Source organism: Anopheles coluzzii, chromosome 3, assembly GCF_943734685.1.
Source record: "Anopheles coluzzii chromosome 3, AcolN3, whole genome shotgun sequence".
NCBI lineage: Eukaryota > Metazoa > Arthropoda > Insecta > Diptera > Culicidae > Anopheles > Anopheles coluzzii.
The window spans coordinates 90746594-90768748 of NC_064671.1; the positions used below are offsets into that span (position 1 = coordinate 90746594).

At 48.2% G+C, this 22155-nt stretch overlaps 1 protein-coding gene across 3 annotated transcripts; it reads right to left on the reverse strand.

The window, feature by feature from the left end:
* Positions 1 to 1571: 1571 nt before the first annotated feature.
* Positions 1572 to 20511, reverse strand: LOC120956517 (tyrosine-protein kinase receptor). Of its 3 annotated transcripts, none has more exons than XM_049610566.1 (13): positions 20332 to 20511; positions 12019 to 14632; positions 8785 to 9396; positions 8620 to 8701; positions 7872 to 8546; positions 7627 to 7792; positions 7249 to 7546; positions 6571 to 7171; positions 6402 to 6500; positions 6126 to 6333; positions 5824 to 6039; positions 5689 to 5758; positions 1572 to 5599 (listed from the first exon to the last, which is right to left on the reverse strand). In XM_049610566.1, exons 2-13 carry the CDS (start codon positions 13075 to 13077, stop codon positions 3923 to 3925), a joined length of 5763 nt encoding a protein of 1920 aa, XP_049466523.1. In that variant the 5' UTR covers positions 13078 to 14632; positions 20332 to 20511; the 3' UTR covers positions 1572 to 3922. The 3 variants fall into 3 exon arrangements, with proteins under 3 accessions (XP_049466523.1, XP_040233955.2, XP_040233957.2); XM_040378021.2 differs by lacking the exon at positions 20332 to 20511 and adding an exon at positions 15976 to 16210; XM_040378023.2 differs by lacking the exon at positions 20332 to 20511 and adding an exon at positions 15959 to 16210.
* Positions 20512 to 22155: the final 1644 nt, after the last annotated feature.

The window sequence follows — 22155 nt, forward strand, 5'->3', positions numbered from 1 at the left end:
TTCTTTTCTCAATTTCATTTAGTGCCACGGTTGTCTGGGACAAGCCAACATGGCAAACATTAGTTTTTTTTTCACTCCCTTTTGTCGAGACACATTTAATGTTCTCTTCTGTTGTTGTGTCGTTTGTCCTTTATTGTTTTCTAATTTATAAAAATAAATATAAGTTTATTTTCACGCTTTCTGTTCTCTTCTTCCACTTTCACTGCTTTCTTGTAAGTTTGTATATATTTCCTCTCTGACAAACACTCTCTCTCTCTCTTCCTACTTCTTTCTCTTTGCAAACCCTTTCCAAATGGCTTTTTTGGTTGGTTTTTTTTTTTATATTCCTCCTGCCCCTGCTAGCTGAGGCCAAATCTAGTCGCATCAGTGCATCGGTCTGTTTTTCGGTCTTAAATGATCTGCTAGTTTGCGATCATCTTTCGTTTCACTACTAATCACGTGTTTGTCGCGTTGGAGAACAAAAATGTACCGATTTTAGACCTGTTTTGCGTCTCGTAACCGCGCCCTTCTTTGTCTAATTGTATTCACTACGTTCAACGGAAATGCAACGAATCAAATGGCTTGCTGGAAAAGGAAACTAAAACCTCTCACCTCATTGTTCAACATCAACACACTTAGCTACAGAATGTGGCCGCCACGTTCCCACGTGTGTGTGTAATAATTCGATTATATAGATACTTATTTAGTGATGCACACGCTCGCACATCAACCCTCAATCTCGTCCATGTGTATAATATTATTGACCCTAGTTGTTGCTACAGCTTGAATACGAAAAAAGCGTCCTTGTTCTAAAGCATTTTCACAACGGCTCATTGTACGGACGAGGGACATGAGGGGAAACGGGTTAGGAAACGGGATGGTGGGGGAGGAGGGTTTAGGGTCACAGTATAAAGTAGATAACACTCATTTACATCCATAGGTTGGGAACTGACGCAGCAGCATTTATCTGCCATATGTGTGTGTGGTAGTGTGTGCCATTAAGTTAGTAAATTTATTTAATATTTCATCTCACTTGCACTATTTTGTTCGCCTTCAGCCTTCGCTTATTAAACACTTAACATGCACTCATACATTACACAAACACACACACGCACGCACGTGCGATTTGTTCTTTCCTCTTCTTCTAGGGTAATATAAGTATATGTCTGTAGAGTTATTTTGTATACATTAAAAAACATGTCCCTCCTTCTTCTTCTCACACACCTAATGCTTCGTTCGCTCTTCATGTGAGTTTGCATGTGTTTGTGAGTTCAATTTCTTAACCCACGGTCCCGGAGGACGCCACGTGTCCTCCCGCCCGCCCGTCCCGTTCCCAAGCATGTGCGGGCTGTCCGGGTGTCCGCATTGCGGGAGACCTCGATTTACAAACTGATTATCCTGTACAATTCTATCAAAATTAATCTGCAATGTTCATTTTGTGTGTGTTTGTGTACAAAGGTTACATTTATTGTTTATCGTTATCATTATTTTTTATTTATTATTATTAGTATTATTATTATTTGTTCCATACCATTTGCCCCTTTGCGCTGGTGTGCTAGAGGGTTTCAAAATTCCTTTGAGCGACTCGAATCCAGAGGGGGGAGGGGAGGTTCCTCCTTCCCCCGGTCCTTTCTAGTGAGCTATGCATGGTTTAACTAGTTTTGGCATCTTGAGAATTCAACCCTCTAAACAAAACAGGCTGGGCCGGAGAAACGGTCCAGCACGTTCCTGCTTAGTGGTGTGTAGTGGTAATGTGTATATGTGTTTGCATACATCTCTAAGTTTGTCCTTCGACTCACTGCTTATTAAACACATCGAGTAAATACGCACACACACATACATGCACGCACGCACACTGAGCACTGGACACTGAGCGGCATTTAGAGTCTGACGACCGAAGAGCCATGGCTTACTGTGTAGTATACAATCAAAACAAAGACACAGTTTATAACATCGTAGCTGAGCGCTTCAGTACAACGGGGCGGCTGTTGGAGGGGCGTGCGTGGAAAGCGCACCCGGCAAACAAACCGCTTGGAGCAATGCAAAAGTCCACCCAATGCGGGGTGCGGTAATTAATACAATGCGGACCCATTTTTGTGGGGCGGGGACCGAAAACGTTCCCTCGTTCTAAACTCACTAACCTGTTTCAATGGGTCACCTTTTTTTTGCTTTCTTCAAAACAACATTGCAAACGTTTGCTACCCTAATGTCCCATCATCAGCACGCTTTTTGGCTTAACCCTTCTTTTTTAATCAAATATAATCAACAATACTATCATCGCACACGCGAATCAGCTTCGCGCAATTATTTTCGACTCCTAATTTCGACAGCTGAAAACCACCAATTCCCTTCGAAAAGCGCAAGCGTTTTCTGTTTCCTTAACAATCCTTAATCACGACTCAATTTTGTTTGCTGTGTGTTTTTTTTCTCTCTTCTTCTTACACAAATTATAAACCTAAATCAAACAACAACACAACTGCTCTGTTCGCTTTTGCTTCTCTTTTGCTAAATCATCACAACCGCATCGACTGCTGAAACGTAACTAGTGTACTCTACTAATAGGTTAGTTTTGCTTTTGCGAATCCCATCCGAAGAACTGCGCGGTGGACGCAGTGAAGGTCATCGCCGCTAAGCAAACGGGACAACAACTATCCTTTGAGCAAAGAAGGTTTCATAACCCCGGTTTAGCAAAGTAGCCGGAGTTTTGTGCCGTATGTTTGTAAACGTACGCTGGTACGATTAGCTTTTGCCGATTTCAACCAGATGGCGCTGGCTATAAACACTAACGAAAAGGTGTACTAATACAGGATATCTAATAGGAAATGCTTGAACAATAGCTTCCAATACGAATTAGTAAGCGTAAACTGAACTGAACTTTATCAAATTGGATTTTTTACTCTTTTTGCATCATCTCCCCCTCTCTCTCTTTTTCATTGGTGTGAATTTGTCGTTGTTAAAATGTGGGATAAGCTCTCGTCCCCTAGCTAATGACACGCCGGAATACCTTGTTCCATCCCCCTCGCCTCCCCTCTCTGAGCACTTCATTTCATTTGGTTTTGTAACAAATTTCGTCCTGCTACAGTAATACTCACCCAACACGCCATTTGTACGGAGAAAACCCGTTTTTTGTGTGTGTGTTTCTATGAGAGGGCAGGGTCAAAAAGAACGGTCGCCCAACAAACGGTGCGTTGGACGCTTTGAAACAACTCAGTTTTGGTTACTGTTGCTGTACACTTTACAGCAGAATCTATGATCTGTTTATCCTGATCTTGTCTTTCCATGTTAGTTTGTGTTATTTCTAATCGAATTCAGTACCTTTACTAGTAACTTTCCTTGTTCTCTTTTCAGTTGCTCTCTGTACTGTGTTTGTTTTGTTGTTTTGTTTTACCTTTTCACACACACACACTTGTTTCGTCTTGTTTTTCTCCACTCGGTGGACTGGTTTGGACAAAAAAGGGCAAAACATTTTCTATTCCATCTGTTTTACATTCATGTTATTTATGTTTGTTTTGTTTTGTTTTGTTCTGTTTGTTTGTCACACTTACCGCGACAACCCTACAAACATGTCCACCTAACACTGCGGGTTTCGTTTTGCTCATATAAATATAGTCTAACTTTTGTGTGTGTGTTTGTGTTTGTTTGGTTTGCATCCCATTTTCACTAAGTTTACGCCAATATATGTACAAATAATGCATTTGTATATTTGTATTTGTGTGTCACTATGTGTGTGTTTGTGTGTATTCTTCTTTATATAGTATTACATATGTATATATATATATTGATTTTCGTTACGAAATACTTTTTTAAATTAGTGGCCAATGTATGTCCACCAATGATACTTTATATAAGTGTGTCGGGGTGTATGTGTTTTTGTGTTTTTGTGGTTTGGCATTTTTCGATTGATCGCTATCACTTCCCCTTTCTCCTCCCTCCCCCTTCCATCTTAACAGCTGATCTCGGAATGGTTTTCCGGGCTAATGTACCGCTCGCTGAACGTTTGAATCGTGAACGGGGCCGCCTGCCGGGACGGATCCTGCCCGGAACCGCCCGATCCCTTGTCGCCTCCCCCATTGCCACCGTGGCTGTGGTGACCGTTCGTGCTGTGGTTGCTGCCGCCATTGCCGCCATTACCACCATTCACACCGCCATTAACACCCGTCGGACCGTTGCTGTACGTGATCACCATCCCTCCGGTGCCGCTCAGCTTGTCCACGATCACACCATGATCGCCATGGTTGTTGTTGTTGTTGCTGTTACCATTGTTGCTGTGATTATGGCCACCGCCGGCGCCATTCCCGTTCGCGCTGTTCATCATGCGGATGTTCGCGTACGACGTACCGACCACGTGGTTCTGCTGCATGCTAAGCGCAGCCGGATCGAGCGTGATCGGTGGCGGAATGCTGCTCAGCAGCTTGGCCGTCTCGATCGGCGATTCTACCATCGGTGGGCCGTGACCGTGACCGTTACCGTTCGTCATCGGTCCACCGTTGGTGGGGGCAGGTGGGACACCCTCCCCGAGCTCACCGATGACCGGATTGTTGCTGAACGAGATGGGCGGCTGGATGGCGGTCGGCGTTTGTTGCGGTGTGTCGAGCGATATTAGCTTGTCGGCCACCTCGGGTACGGGCGGTGGCGGCACCATCGACGGACCGTTCGGTGGAAGGACTGCTTCGGCGGGATCGAGTACCGGTGGCGGTGGAAGGGGAACACCGGCCGGGCATGCCTGGCCCGGGTGCTTGCGTATGAAGGACGTCTCCCAGCAGGCGCCATCGGTGACGGTCGTCATGGGCGGTTGCTGCGGTGCACCGTGGCCAACGAGCGCATTCGACACCACCACCGTGTGGCCGTTCATGATGCGCGGGGACGCGTTCTTGGGCGGCGTACAGGTCATCAGCGTGTCCGGAATGGTGACGCCGGTCGCCTCGCTCAGAAGCCGCTCCGCTACTGAGCGTGGACCCGGCAGCGGTATCAGATAGTCGGAGGAGTTGGGCACCTGCAGACAGAAGTCATCGTTCCCGGGCGGACGCATTATCGTCGTGTCACGCTCATTCGACGGTGGTCTGAAGAAGCTGGGTAGCGGTGCGTTCATCACCTCCGGGTCTTGCGTGCAGGTCGTCAACCGTTCGAGCAGATTCGAGAACGTTGGCCGCTCTTCGGGCGTTGGATTCCAGCACTCCGCCATAATGCGGTACACGGCCATCGGGCAGCCCTGGGGAGCGTCGAGCCGACCGCCACCCGTTACCAGCTGCATCACGTCCCGGTTGGGCAGGCCGGTGTAGGGCATCAGCCCCAGGCTGAACACTTCCCACAGCAGCACCCCGAACGACCAGACGTCCGTCTTGGAGGTGAAGATACCGTCCAGGAACGCTTCCGGTGGCATCCACTTGATCGGCAGCATCGCCTTGCCACCCTTGCGGTAGTAGTCGGAGCGGTAGATGTCACGGGCCATACCGAAGTCGGCAATCTTCACCACCCGGCCCGGCCCTTTGCTGCTGAGCAGACAGTTCCGGGCGGCGATGTCCCGGTGGATGAAGCGCTTGCTCTCCATGTACCGGCAGCCCTTCGCTACATCCAGCGCACAGAAGATCAGATCCTTCATCGTTAGTGGCGAGGGACGTTCCTGTTGGTAGGAGCAGTGCAAGAAGAAGGTGTTATTTGCGATATGATCACTGGAAGATGTCTCTGTGACGCTAATGCGAACAAACATACCGGTTTATTGCGACCTTCCCGGAGGAAGTTCTTCAGATCTCCGCCAGCAAGCAGCTCCAGCACAATAAACCTGTTGGAGAGTCATAAGAAGAGGTAAAACACGATCCTTTCCTCCAAAAACGATCACTCTATTACCTAGGATGTCGATCGAAACAAACGCCTATCAGATGCACGATGTTGGGATGGTTAAACTTGGCCATAATGGCCGCCTCCATCAGGAAGTCCGACTCTGCCTGGCCGGTCGACATTTCGGGCAGGGTTTTTACCGCGACCGGCATCTCCACCGCATCGCCGTCCCGGTGGCGGTACAGACCTTGATACACCTCACCGAAAGCACCCTGCCCAAGGGCTCTAGAGAAGCAACACATGTTACGAATATAGTAGCAGAGAAGGATAGGGGAGGGGGAGGATAGGGGAAGGGGGAGGATGATACTTACTTCACCAAACGCAAACTTTCACGAGCGACCTGTGGCAGACTCTTCACATCCACGTTCCCGTTCAGTATGCCATCACAACCATAGTTCGGATTGAAGTTGGTCAGTGCCGAGTCGTCGGCCGTACTGCGCAGCCGGCTCAGCTGCAGGTCCTGCTCGAGCAGCATCTTGTGGCGCAGTGCCGCCTGACGCTTTCTCTGGTAACGATTATCTGTAAAGGAGGTATAGATGAGTTGAGTCCTTGAGGCTGTTCCGAAAGATCGCAGAAGATCTACTTACAGAGTATCAATATAAGACTGGCCAGTGCAGCGCAAAGCACGAGCACCACGACGACAAAGAACATTATTAGGTACTTCATTTCCACGGCTTCCGTGGGCACTGGAAAGATAGAGAGGAGCGATTAAATTCAGCACCAGCTTACCCCAAACCATCAAGCGAAAATATTTACATTCACACGCAGTATAGTTGTCCGGTTTCAGTGTCCACCCGTCGGGACATATGCACCCCACAGTGGCACGGTACTCGTCCAACGCCACACACCGGTAGTCACATCCGCAGCCCTGTATCGCAGGGATGATCAACACCGCACCATGGCCACCGTTTGCACCGGAAAATTCCATCGACAGCTCCGGCACGTTGCGCTTCGATGCCATAAACGACGAACCGCCCTCACCGTTGGTAGAATTGATCATCGTATCACCGCCGGAATATCCACCACCACCACCGCCCGTATCACATCCTCCACCACCGCCACCGAAGCCACCCTGTCCGTGAGTTCCACGCGGCGTATAGCAAGGGAGTCCTCCACGGCCACCCTCCAACAACGACGCTCCATAGTGTGGATCCAGCCCCATATCAGCCTGGGCACGCCAACCACCACCCGGGCCGGCCTGTCGGGTCGATTCCCCGTGTGCCGTACCCGACACATCCTTCTTGAACGACAGATACTTCTTGCCATGCTGAATGTCATCGTCCAGGTAACGGCCAACGCCGAGTCCTCCACCACCACCGGCAACCAGCAGCGGAACTGCCGTATTTGCGGAGTTCAACTGAAATCGAGCAGATAAACTATAATAAGATCACAGTTCCTTCACTCTGACATCTAGACAAGCGAACTCCAACGTACCAAAAACACGTACGTCCCGCCACCACCTCCACCGGCACCTTCCTCGATGATCGTGTTCTTCACCTGCTGCGTCTTCGAGTGCATCCAGGTCGTGTCGAGGTTGAGCTGCTTGTTCCGCGTCTCGCACGACTCGTCCCGATAGCCCATCGATTTGATGCACGCGTGCTCACCGCTCTGTCCCACCAGGATGTAGATCTCCTCGTCCTTGTGAAGCTCCAGCACACTCAGTACCATTGCGCCGCGGGATGAACCAACGCCACCGGATCCTAGACCACCGCCGGCACCTTTAGCGATGATCCTATCGAATTGGAAATTGAAGAAGACATCAGGTTAGTGTGCTGGAATTCCATGAACAATTTAATGCAATACTGAACTTACGTGTAGTAACCCTCATTGGGAACCTTCCACGCCTGGATGCCCTTGAACGGGTGACTGTCGATCACGTGAACCGCACTGAACGCTTCCGTGTTGTTGTACGACGACAGACAATCGGCCGGCGTAGGACCCTGCTGACCCTTGGCACCGCAGGTGTTCAGTTCGAGGACTGTAACGGAAAGATTCGATGGAAGTTAGGCTCTTTCAGATCCAACTCCAACTCCACCAGCAACATGAACATGACTTACATGACTTCCCAACGAAATCCTTGTGCGGTTGCTTCGCCCCGCCTATGCGCGGATCCCAATAGTTGTACCCTTGGAGATGTTCGGCCGGTATATTCAACCCAAAACACTCCGGGCTGAGCGAAAAGTCATCGATCGCCACATCGGAAAAGATGCGCATACCCATCCGCGCCTCAAACTGCAGATAGTACTTCGTCGTAATGTTGGGCAGAATTATGTCCACCCGAACCCAATCCTCTCCCAAGTTCTTCGAACTCCACCACAGCGTGGTGGTAAAGTTTTCCTTCTCGCGGATCTCCACGCTGGACAGATTAATGCTGCCCGGGTTCATGCCGTACTGGTGGACGTAGAACCGTACCACACAGGAGTTCCGGTACGGGGAGCTTGCGTTCGTGTGTACCAGCGGCGGTGGGTTGAAGACGACACTGTTCATGATGGCATTGCTCGCTAACCCGACTAGTGACTTCTTTTCGCTATCGTTCGCGTGCTGGTTCATGTTGACGAACATGTAGTACCCGGTGACGTTCGAGTTTTCGTGCGTGTGGTCCACATCGGGGCCCGTCTTTTCTGTGGGCGTTGGACCGGAGTGTCGAGCCCAGGAAAGTATCACATTGCCGTAGTTTTGCCAACCGCACCAACCCGACTCAAAGTCACACCGGCCACCGAACGGGATTTTGTCTGTTTTGGGAAGAATAATGAACAAAGTTAGGATATTAGGACTTCTTCTTCCAGAATTCACAGACTCACTTACCGCAATTCAACGTTTCATCCTCATTGTCGTCACAGTCTACTGTGATGTCACAGATCTTTGGTGTTTTGATGCACACAGGGAGCTACAGGGGATTAAACAAACACACAAAGCTCTTATGGTCAATTCTATGGTTCAGTGGTTTTGTCCTTCTGACTCCTTCCTTACCTTGTTGTCCGTACATTGCACCTGCGAGTAGCTGCAGTTGTTCGTGCTGATCGAGTCCGGGAAGCAGTTCACCATGCGCAAGTTATCGATGCTCACGTGCCCACGCGCCTGTCCGCCCAGCTTGTTCGGTACCACCTCGAACAGCACCTTAAAGTCCTTCGAGATGCGATCGATGCGGAACGTGTTCAGCTGCCAGCGGCGCAGATCGTTGCCCATAATTTCGGCCGGCACCCAGCTCGACTCCTGGTTGCCGATCGTCTCGATCACGATCCGTATGCTCCCATGATGCATCGCGCTCTGGTGCGTAAACACCTCCAGGTAGCAGTTTTCCTTCGTGGCACCGAAAATCGGCGAGGTGAGAATTTGCGGCTGACTGTCCTGCGTGAGCCGCAGATGTAGGAAGTGACCGTTTGCATTGTGGGCCGGATCGGCACCCGGTCCCGGCATCAGCCCGGTGCGGTTCGATTCCGTTAGGTTGACGCCCGTCACCACCTGGAATCCGTGCTGATCGTTCTCGTCCCACGTCCAGGCACACTCCGTCTCGAAGTTGCACTTCATGCCGAGTATCTCGTCCATCTCGGAGCCCTGATCGGGGACGGAGTTGTGGTAACGCTGGTTGTGGGATAGAATAAACAAAACCATCATAAATTTTTACGTAGAACCGTTGTCTAGCTCGTCATTCGTTCGGAAAGTCCATTTCTTGTCGTTGCGGTTTTGGCGCTATTGTTAGGCGACAAGTTCCATTTCCGTAGCACAGTGTGTACACTAATAGAAACGTGTTTCTCTTCTTCCAACCACAAGCCCCTCGAGAAGGTCGCACCGTCCTTCATTGCCACAACCATCCACGCTCAACCTCAATCTATCCGGCATTGATGAAGGTGCTGGAAGAAATTTGCGTCAAGCGCGTCACGTCCATTCGTCCATCCAACAGCGGACTGATGATGGGAATTCTATTTTCGATTGTGATTACGAAAATAACGAATGTGCTTCCCTGCTCTTCCCTCCCCCCACAAATGCAAACACCTCGCAAAACAATCTGTAAAGGCCAGGCTACATTGATCGTACTCGCAAGTGTAATTTCAATTTTCACTAGCGCATCTAGCGGCGGCTGACCGAAGCATTTTGCCAAACAATTTGGGGATGCTCCAAAAAATACGTAATTTTTCCATGTTTTTAACTTAAATCGGAGGAGAAAAGTTTTGTAAAACGTAGATAAACATGTCTTGCACGCATTGCATCCATTTTTGCAATGGAAAACGATGGAAAAACTACTTAATTTTGAGATCCGGTACGACCATTCCCCCGACGACCAAAAAAAGCTTCCACCAGCTGCCGCCAGACGCGCTAGTGAAAATCAAAATTACGCTTGCGAGTACGATCAATGTAGCCCGGCCTTAATGCACTTTCGTGGTTTGAACGTCTCCTTCTCACTCTCTCTTTCGCTCTAGACGTCGCGCGTCGATTCGCGTTTTGTTGGTCAACGGCCAACCCCCGGAGAGGCTGGGCTTTGGTCTTGAAACTAGCATCGCAGCGCGTTCGATTGCTGGTGAAGTGTGAAAACGTTAATTATTCCAGCAACTCAATCAGACTGGACTCGGCCGTCCCCAATCCCGGCTCACAATGGTTGCGCTAAAGATGGAGATGCAACAGATAGCAGAGCACTGATTTGATTCGTGGGAAATAATGGAATGTGTCTGGAAGCATCTTGCACGTTATTGCAAGGAACTGATTTGTTGCAATTTTCCAAGATTTCCCAGGCACAGCAGAAGCACACGGCTTTCTGGATGCTTCCTTGGAAGGCTCTGGATGGAATTCATGGGATTTTGAAGCTTCTATTCTTAACTGTTAATCGTTCATCTGTCTCTGCAGCGGAGGCATAAAGGAAATGAATGGTCCTTGGCAGAACAGCAGAGATCTAATTTTCGCGGAAAGCCCAATAAGAATTATCTTCTTGATTTAGACACGATGCTTTGTTTCTAGATGTATCTTTAGCGGCAAAATCTAGGTTTTAGCTTTAGCTACTTCCAATCAAGATCTTTCTAAAGAGTTTAGAATGTGTCTCTACAGTTTATTATACTAAACTACTACATAACTGAAGCTAGCTGCTTCTTTTATACCCGTCGTATATGCTATGGTCTACTTTGTTTTTCCAACACTTTCGATCGATAACTTCTTCTTCGTAACGCCCTATGCGGTGGTTATGCTGAACTATAAAGACTTACAAGACTTCCAAGTAATAGTAATATGCTACGGCATATTCGCTCGATATAGAAGGACGACCTAGACGGAGATCTAGAACCTATCCGACGACCTTGTAGACTCTAGTGCATCTCAAAGAGCTCAAATCTAGATTTTAGCTTTAGCTACTTCTAATCAAGATCTTTCGATCGATAACTTCTTCTTCGTAACGCCTTACGCAGTGGTTATGTTGAACTATAAAGACTTACTAGACTTATTAGTAATACGCAACTGAATATTCGCTCGATATAGAAGGACGACCTGGACAGAGATCTAGAACCTATCCGACGACCTCGTAGCAGCTAGTGCATCTCAAAGGGACATTAAAAACCCAATTAAAAGATCCCGAACTCTTCTCAGACAATTTCAAGCAAGCCGAAAGTATATGTGTGGCCTTTTCCAATGTTATTAAAAGGAATAACTGCTTCTCTCAAGTGTAAGTAATAGGTCAATAACATAAGAAAAGAGGCTCTTGTCTTAGATCTATTAGAAGAAACCATGCAATGTTCATTGTAGCACAAATAATGGCACGATATGTGTGATGTGGTGCTGCAGAGATAGAGTTAGAATTCATTCCCTATACCCTAATATCCATTATTAGACTTCAATATAATTGCAAACTAAGAACCAAATTGATGCATTACCCGATTCCTCATTTCCAAGTACAATTTCTCATATTTCCAAAACCATAACCATGATCGCTCTGCTGGAAGACCATTGCTCCAATGATTGATTTCACTCGAGAGGTTACAACTGTCCACCACTGTCCAGTTGCTAATTTAATCAAAACCCCTTGCTTTATTGATGCCTGATTCTCACAATCATCCAGCCTTTGTGTAACGCTAATCGAGCAATAACCGTTGGAGTGTGTGTGTGTTTGAGTGTTCTTCAGCACATCGTGCACTAACAAACCACAATTAATTACGCTCAATTCGCACGGAGTGTGGCCAATCGATAGCATGATTTAAGGGTTGATTCCCGAGCTGGACAACTTACCTCCTCGTTGTAACGCGCTCTCAGTGTCCGCAGTGGGTCATCACCCTGTCGGCTGTAGGACGAGCCGGACGTGTAGTAGCCGGGCGATTGCATCAGAACGCCAACCCCACGGCCCGGATCCGACCGGCCACGATTGCCGTAGTCGGCTGCACCACGTCCTCCCTGTAGGACGGTGCCTCCACCACCACCACCAGCTCCTCCTCTTCCCGCTTCGGAACCACTTCCAGCAGAACCACCGGCAGCTCCACCAGCACTCTCCTGCCCGTACGCATTCGCTCCCCCATGATGCACCGTCTGGCCACGCCGGTGCGTAGTCGAACCGTACGAAATAGGCTCACCGCCCGAGTCGAGCCCGTTCATGTTGGTGGTAGAGATTTTGCTCAGCTTGCGCAGCTCGTTAATCGGTGACGTTTTGCGACCGCGCCCGGGCCGGGCCGGATTGAACGGGCGCCGGTTCTGCGGTTCCGTCGTCTTCGAACCGCCCTGCGTTGAGGCGGGCGTCGGGAAGTATGGATTTATTAACCGACTGCCCGGTTGGCGCGATCCGATCGGAGCACCATCGTGTCCACCGTTCCGGCTTGCCCCGGCATTCATCTCCCCGTTCGGGTGCGGGAAGCTACCGTGTCCACTTTCACCTCCATCATGATGCTCGTAATGGTGGTGCAGATGATGCTCATGGTCGTGGTGTTCGTCGTGGTGTTCGTGCTCCTCCAGATCGGAGCTGTCGTCTTCGAATGAATCTTCAAAGCCGGACGCGGAGGCCGGCAGCACGGAACGGGGCGTCTCGGTCGTGGTGGTGGTGCTGGTGGTCAGCACCGGATGGGCGTTGATGACACCGGACGAGTTGTGGGACGCCCCGAACGTGGAGTTGCCGAGCGGACGCTGAGCGTACACCGCTGGGGCCAGCAGTACGGCCGCCAAAAGGGTCAGCAGCACACTGGGGCGCAACCGACCACCATCACTAGCGGACGCCATCTTGCGTGGCACTTTCGCCGAAAGTCTACACCGTCCGCTAAACTCACTGTGCGGCAGGTTGTTTGTTGTTCTTCCGATTTCCATCCCCGTAAAGAGCTTTTTCTTTCGGCTACCGTTGTTTCTTCTTTTACTACCTCTGTTTTACTCACCACTCACTCTCTCACTCGCTCACTCTCCACTCTCACTAGCGTTCGGACTTTATTTTCACCACTTCGCGTGTATTGTGGTTGCGTTGTGGTCTAGTTGGCGTTTTGTGTTTTGCAGCTTCCGTTTTCGCGTAAATTGGCGCACTGGTAACACAGCACGGCAATGGGAAGCTGCTGTAAATCCGCACAGCTCCTCCGCACCATGCATTACGCAGCTCTCCTCCGCTCCCTTGTCGCTTTATTTTTTCTTCTCACCACTTAGCGCGTGAGAAAAGGCGCGCGCTCACCGCGCTCACGCTCACACACACACACGGTTACACGTAGTACGCGACCTTCGCCTGCTGGGCTGCGTACGTGCAAAAACGGGCTGCGCCCGTCCTACGGGGTGCAAACTCACTCCACGCTCTCTCGCACCGGAAAAAACGGGAACGTGCGCTGGAAAGCGAAGGCTGGATTTACGTCGCCGTTTTCTGTCGTATGTGTTTCGCTTTTTTTCTCCCCCCTTTTTTGCACACTTTTCTTTCAAACGTTTTGAGCGTTCGTTTTCACGATGCACTTTTCGGCAAGGCTGATGCACGCACGAGCTTCACAGGATGAGCAATTCACAGCATCCCTCACACTACTGGGCGTCCCCATAGCGTGCCCCAAACCGCGCACCGGGGGCGACTACTACTCGGGGCTGTTACGAAATAGCAGCTACCACACCACTACGACACGCGTACACCCTACGTGTCCCTTTCAGGGCACGGTCTGGGTATTTGTTTTTCGCACCGAGAAGCTGTTTGCGTACATTTGTGATGCTTTTTCCGGAAGTTTTTTTTTGTTTTTTTTTACTTCACCGAAAATCAAAAGAAGCGTCACAAAGAAGCGTAGTGCTGTGTGATAGATGACGCACAAAACGGAACACTAGAACACATTCCAGCAGAGGGGCTGGCCTAAACTTGGTACACACTGGCCAACACCACCACGGTGGGTGCTCCCCCCAGCTCGCCACTATCGTACGGGTACACCTCCACCGGCCGCTGGTAAATCGTCCCGACGGCCATTTTCACTGCCACGTTTGGACTGCCCGCAGGGCCACTCCTCACCATACTGCTGCTCACCATGCCACGCGTTACGGGCCGGTCGCCGGCGATTGCATAAAACCCACCGATCCGTCGGTCCGGGCGTTATCGGGTTCGTGGCGTGGCGAACGCGAAGGCTGCGGTAGGGTATCCGACTGCCCACGGCAAACTGGCCGCAAGCCGAACCATCCCTTGTAGGAGTGAAGTGAGGAGGAGTTCGGAGTGTGATATTTTGTTCTTCTTCTTATTTTTCCCTTTTAGTTACACACTCGAACGACGTTCCGGGCCACCTATTTCCGGAGGCGCTCACACAGCTCACATCCGTGTTTGTGTGTATGTGCGATGTTTTTTTTGTATTCACAACACGCAGCTGAAAAGCTCACACTTCATACACACACACACACACAAAATCACTGCACACTGATCTACCTGGAAGGGGTCCAGCAAAAGAAAGAGAAAGAAAAAAGTTGTAAAAAAACCTACGTAAGCACGTAATTAAAAATTCTCATTGTATCGTACGCGTGTAATCACTCTCAAACAATGATTGAAATGATTACAATGCAAAAGTCAAGAAAACAGTTCGGGGAGATGACATCTAAACCCCACCCTCCTCCTCCCCTTTCATTGCTATATTTCGTCACGAAAAAAGCAACAACCACCACGTAGTAGGCGACGAAGGTTTCGCTGATCCGGTTCGAAGGACCAAAATTGTTGTTGCAGCACAGTACGGCACACTTCAGCACACTTCAGGGCATAATATCCACACACACACACACACACACACACACACACACACACACACACACACACACACACACATCCAAGTAGCCTATGGTAGAGCATCCCACCCGTCTGGATGGCGGTAGGGCGGGGGGTGAGCAGTGCGACCGTGAACCGAGGCTGGAGCAATTTTTCACTTGGAGGGCTCCATTGAGTTGGCACACCAACAACAACAACAAAAATCAGTTTGCACGTACGTGCGCACACACACACACACACGCACGCACGTACACACGTTCACGCCCTATGTGTAGGGGCGGTAGAAAGGGTATGAAAAACGAAAAGAAGGAAACCGAATAAAAAAAAAACACACACACACACAACGTCACACATAAGGGAGCACACACACACACTAACGGGTGGGGAGCGAGAATTTAATCCTTCTGAAAAGGTGTGGGATGGGTTTTGCTTTCTCCCGTTAGGGTTTTTTCCCCTTCTCCTCTTCCTCTTCTTATTCCCTTTCTCCTTGCCAGCACATCCTTTGCAATCTGTTTTGCCGTGTAGTTTGTGGATTAGGGGGAGAGGGGGTTTGGGAACAAGGGCACGCAGGGCGAGTCCGGCTGCGTCTGCCGAAAATTTCAACCTTCGAAAACAGGGCGTACGCCGCACGGGGTGGTACTTGCACGTCGACACATACAGCCACACACACACACAGTCACACGTAATGGCTGCTTCACATTCCGATGAGTTTTCTACCGTTTTCCACACCCCAGCATCTCCCCCACCCCGCCCTCAAAAGAAATGCTGCCAGTTTTCACACGGGGTGTGTGCCTTTCGAGGATGCTTTTCACAGTTTATCCACTTTATTTTTCCTCCATTTTGCCCAACCGGGGCTTGCACGGGGGAGCCTTCGACAGGGTTGGGAGTTTTCTTTTTTGATCTCCCAGCTCCACTGTGTGTGTGTGTACGCTTCTTCGGTTTTCTGCTGCGTCACAGCAGCGCAAAAAAACACCTGCAGAAACTGGAAAAACGCACCTGGCCCACACACTAACTTGTATTATCACACAACACTGTTTTCCACCGCACGGTGGCAGCTGTGCCCGTAAAACCCGAAAAACCTGCTTCTTTTTCGGGATGAGCGCAGCACAGCAAGGAAAATTCACTGTACACACACACGCGCACACGCACTGGGCGCACACCGACTCGGGCCACTGGTCTGGAGCGAACGTCTTCCGCGAGCTTTCGTCGGCGTATGGAGTGTGTTGCTTCTGGGGCCCTGTAAGCTTCTCCCGATCTCGGTGAAAAACCCCCCGTTTTTTTTTGGCCTTTAAACTAATCTCTCTGGCGCACACACACTCTCACTCTCTTGCTTGCCTTCTCTTTCTGTTCTTTCTTCAAGCGTTACGGGTTGATTTATGTTCGCCTCCTTTTCACGCCAGCGCGAAACATTCAGAGAGGATCTGTGTCGGTGAGGCTGAGCATCCTATTGCTACCGGATACCTAAAAAAGAACAGAGCGAGAGAGAGAGCATCAGCTCCATCTTGAATTTTACTTTTTTTCTCCTGCTTTCCAAAAATATCCCCAAATAATCCTCTCCTTGCAAGGATTGACGAGAGAGAGAGAAGAGAGGCTCCGAGAGTATCGCTCTCACACTCCCGAGCGCAAGGAAAAGCTCTCTCTCCGAAACGTAAAAGCTCCCGCATCCAGCATCCAGCACAGCATCCGAAAGCTTCGACTCGCGCGTGAGTGACCGAACCGAACCATTCGGGGTCACTCACTGCCGAGAGCCCGATCGAGTCCCGAGTCGGTTGGGGCTACCTGCCTAGGGAGTGCCTAGGAATTTGACGGAAAAGTCTCCGCAGTTCGCGGAACCAAACACAAAAGCGTATCAATTGCGTACATTGAACTGGAAGGTGGAAAATATGGTCCCTGCTCCACCCACCCCCTCCTCCAGCATCGAAAAAAACGGGAACCCGTGGTACCTGTGTAAAGCAAATAAACAGCCAAGCTCGGCTGTGGAGCGCTTCCACTCAGAGTAGGCTTTGGCTTGGGCCGGTTGCCTGTGGTGAGTGTGTTTTGGGTGATCCGAGCGGTACTGCCCGCATGTTTCTGTGTTGCTTCTGCACAATTGAGCTGGATTGGGAGATGGGCGGCAAATTAATGAACTTAGTGGGAATGCATTTTCATTGGTTGCATTTTCCACGCAATTGGGGGATTTCCTTTCTTTAAAATTGAGGTTTATTCAAGCCATGCCCTATAAGTTGCGGCATCATTTGCGTACCGGCCAAAACGCACAACAAACACATGGTGGATGTAATTGAATCACCAAATCCAATTGGATTTTTTTCTTTTCTAGTTGCCATTTTCTGCCTCGCATTTGCTTGTGTTACAGGTAGCGGTCGTCGTCGTCTATATTCAATACGCTTTCGCCCTGTTTGATAAACTACTTTCGTTCAATTTATAGGTGTGTACTTGCTTTACACTCTCTCCCTCCCTCTCGCTCTCTCACACACTCTCTCTCTCTCTTTCGTCACTTTGCATCGAGCACCCAATGAAATGCCGGATAAATAATTCACCGGAAAAACAAACCAGATTGCCCCGGCGTCTCGATGGAGACGCATGGTGGATTATACATTCGCTCGATCGATTAGGCCAATTAGGAGCTGATAGTTATTGTTTAAGTTTCTGCTATTGCTTTGCACGCTTACGGAAACTTAAGCAGAAAATTGGCTAGACAGTATACTACAGCACGCGGGCAGATAATTGATGGTGTGGCATCATTAATGCTATCAAATTGACTACACAATTCACCAATGGAAACATAGCGCGCATCATCAACAACAATCAATTACGCCTGCCTGTTCGGTTTGGGGCCGATTTGTAGCGATAAAACATTTGCATTCACATTTAATCATCAATTTTCAATGAGACGTACGCTCCACTACCGAAAAACAAACCGAAAAAAAAATCGAAGGCCGGTTAAACAAACATTATTCAACAAGTTCGTCATAACAAAACGCCGTGGTCACTTGCTCGCCTATGCTCTCGCTTATGCTTCCCGCGTATGCCAGTGCGTCCAACGGCTACGGTTATGAGGGCGTACGGGCAAATTGTCTGCGACAAAACCGTGCACCACCGCGTGCGTGTGTTTAGCACGGGACAGGCTAAAAATATATTTTTTCACTTAACAGAACTTTTTTTTTTTTTGGTCTTTCAATAAACACACATGGAACGATTCTGGTAGGTGATGAGGAGGTGGTTCACGTACGTGTATATGTGTGTTTGGGTGTCTTTTTCACGTTTTAAAAGATGCATTCACGGTGCCAGTGACACGGCATGGCCCATCATTTGTTTGGTGCAGGAGTAAAACCATATGCTTCTCGCCTCCATGGTGCAGACAAATGGCTAGCGGGTGTCTCTGTAGCAAAAATTGCACACAAAAGGGAATACAGATCAAATGTGCACAAAGGTTGAATATCAATTACATCTATTGCACGTTACTTTATTAATGAAAGATAAACAAGAATGACACCTTTCTGTTCCCTTTTTAAGTATTTTCTTTGCCAATTACCACTTGGCAGATATTGGAATTTCGAAAAGTTCTATACAACGTTTAAATGGTAGATCTGAAGTGGTTTGTATTGAAAATGTCATCAATTTGCTTCCACATGTTTAGGTAAAGCAACAAAAAGCAGCCTTTGTTAGGCCTGTTGGTGAATAGAGGGCGCCACTTAAAACCATCTCCAGCCAGAGGTGTTCTAGGTGTTCGTATTCAAGCAGTAGAAACTTTAGACAAAATAGAACACTTTATGTTAATTTTGTTTTGTTTGGATTCTAAAAATACTCTTCTTTGCCAAATGATATTTTTAAAAGGATTTCTATAGTATATCAAGCTCAAGAAGCGTTTGTCAGCAGTATCAAATTCATCTGATTTTCCTCCCAAATTATTCATCCAATTGAGATACGTAACGAGCTGAATGACTTCCATTTGAAGGAAAATAATGCTTCAATGTTAATGATTTTAAGCTTCATTTTAATTTTAAATCGAAAAATCATTCGCTTCAACAGGACAGGACAGGGACTTCAAATGGACAGGCTACCATTCAGTTGTAATCTTTAGTAGTAAAAGAAGATGACCATTCTGCATAAATATCATTCACAGTGCCGTGGCACTGAAGAGAACTCTTCCAGCATTGTCAATCTGTTTGTTTGATTTACGCATGATGGAGATTTTTGGATAAAGAAAGGGCAAACTCCAATGCCAACGGGTATCGAATCGCGCAAGAAGTAACAGCCACAGCGACAATAAATGAATAAATCATAGCACAGCAGTTGTCAAGCAGACGGCGATCGTTCTTTGAGGATCGTTTGCGGTGGACCGTCTCAAGACGTTTCTGTCCATCAATTAATGCTGGTTCTCGCCTACTAGCGGGAGAATTAAATTAACTTGTCTAGTGCCTTGTGCGCAGAATGGTCCCTGATTTTGTCTGTCTGTCTGTCTGGGTGGTTTTGCGATGGAGGAGGAGGAAAAGACACCATTCGACAAGGCAGCTGTTGTCAACAGGGGGGGGGGGGGGGGGGCGCAGCTGAATGGATGACGACAGTGTTCATTCATAGCGGTGGGGAAAAAGAAATGCAAAGCGTATGCAATTTGTTGTGCTCGAAATGTAATTGAAATTTATGATGAAATCTTTTGATCAATGGCCAATTTAGTTCCATTTCGTGAAAACATCCACTGTCAACGAAGTAGTTGAGCGAAATGATTTAAAGAAAAATGAAGTGAAGCACACAAAGAAGAAGAAACACACACACTCTGAGAAGACTCTTTACACATCTCGATCGCGAACGCGCAATACGCAAACTGATGGAAGATCGCGGTAAAATCTCAAACGCAAGGAAGGAGCACACACGATCCTACACTCCATGGGGATGGGGACAAACGGGCGACGCCATCCGCACGTGACGTACATTTGGCAACGGTTTTAGATGATTTGTATTTTTTTCCTCCTTCTTCTGTGTGTATTATGTCTTTCCCACTCTCTGTCCCGTCGTGGCGAGGGTAACGCGGCGCGCCGTCGTCGCGGTACGGTTTTACGGTTTTTTTTTTTATTTTTATTTTCCACGAATTTTTGCGTCTCTCTGCTCTCATTGGTTGCCCTTGCACCCTTGTGTCTTTTTTTTGTTTGCTTTGGTTGTTGCTTTATATTTTCAGCTTAGTTTTGCACATTTTTCACGTGTCGTGTCGCCTCTTTTTTGTGTTTCTTTTATAAATGAACCATTTCCTGTATGCTAAAGCTAACATTTTTCTGCACTTCACGGTCGTACGATTGTATCCGTAGAACTGGTGACTAAATTTATGCGTTTTATACACTTTCGCACTTTCGGTTTTATGCACTTTCTAGACTCACTTTGCGGACACGGGAAAAACGCCAGCAAATTAACACGATTAAAAACCTCTTTCGTCGATCGCGAGCCAAAGCGTCTTGAGCAACCCGTCGTTCCGACGCACCGAACAGAACTGACCGAACGGGATTGTAAACCAGCGAGCTCTCATCACTCAGGGAACACGCCACGAATAAGGGCCAAAAACCGCGCGGATCAAAACAAACGCACGAAGACGAAGATCCTTGTCGAAGACGTCACTAACACACCCGTAGGTATGGGTATGCCAGAAGAAAAAAAGGGTAAGAAAAATCACACTCCACCGCCTACTCTCTGACACACACACACACACTGCAGCTGTCTGGGCTGCTGAGACGTCTCGCGCGCACGAAAATAAGCAGCGCAGCGCAACGTGATCGTCCGCGCAAGTCGTCCGTCCGCGTCCAAGCGTCGCTTTGTCGCCCGTTCGCGAATGTCTCCGCCGTCGCCGCACATATCTTATGTGCGGTTTTTCGTGAATGTTTATGTATCTTCCACTCGGTTCCCCTTTGCACACATCCCCCCTTCTGCTCACAGCTTCAATCTTGCCGCTCATTTCTTTCGACACGGATTCTGTGGATGTGTCTCGAAGATATCGTTGATGCCTTCACATGCTTCCTCCTCTGCGCTTGGAGTGTGTTTGTGTGTGCCAGTGATGCCCTTTTATTCCCTTTCAACGCGTCATTTTTCTTCTTATTTTTTTTGCTTCCCCCAGTGCACTCCCGAATCTAATTTTACTGCACGCGACTTTCTTCGTGCAAGTAAAAACATGTCGTCTTGTTCGGGCGGTTCAAGGGAACTCCAGGCTTCAGTTACAGTGAGGGATTATTGTGTGTGTCAGAGAGTTTCTGAAATTTATCTAAATTAATAAGGTCTTGTGGTCCATTACTCAGGGGAAATATTAAACATAAAAAGTTATCGAATAGCTCAAAGACATTTGGTTACTTGAACGTATCAGAAGGATCATTATAATCAATATAATCAATCAATATAATCAAAAAGCATTTGAAAATTTGGATAGAAAAATACTAATCGACATTTATCCCGAATTTTCCAAAAAATTCTAATTCACATTACCGATCAAACTGATCTGATCCTTCAACAAACAACTATTGCCCTCACTGTTAGGATGGATTCCTTCCAACCGCATTGCCACTGGCATGGTTCACTCGTCAATTAGCGAATGCCGCTCCAGCGTCATCGGAAGTGGGCACGGTTTCGAATGAATGAGCTTTAAATCAATTAGCTTAAGCCGGGCCAGATGTTGTGTTCTGTGCGTTGATCTGTTTCCTGCAATCTCAAGCGTGTCTCAAACATGTGGAAGTGGCAAGTTTTTGTTGTGTTTGTTTTGGGTGAGATGGGTTTTTTTACATTGCAGGAATCGATTTTTGGCAACATTTATAGTAATTTCTTTTTTTACTTCTTTTTTTGGAATTTTGCAAGCAAATCGTTCACTTTACCTTTACATGCAAATCTCCCACCATTCGTTCAATGCAATTGAACCGAATTAATACGATCAAGTGGTTCCCCGATCTGCCGAGTGAAAAACGAAGGCGGTAGTATTGGTGTTTCAAGATTGTAAGCGCCAGAAGTGGCGCAACCAAGATACCAACTTGAGCGCGAGTGGCCAATTTTCCCATCAACCGGAGCCGACAAATATCAGTCCACTCTCCAGACAGTGACTTAATATGTATCGTCTTTGTCCACTGCTGTTGTCTCTCTCTCCTCTGAACACATCCTAGTCTGTGTATTGAGGTGGCGTAATCCACCACTTTGATACGTTTTTGTCTGGGACCGTTTGCTTCTCACGA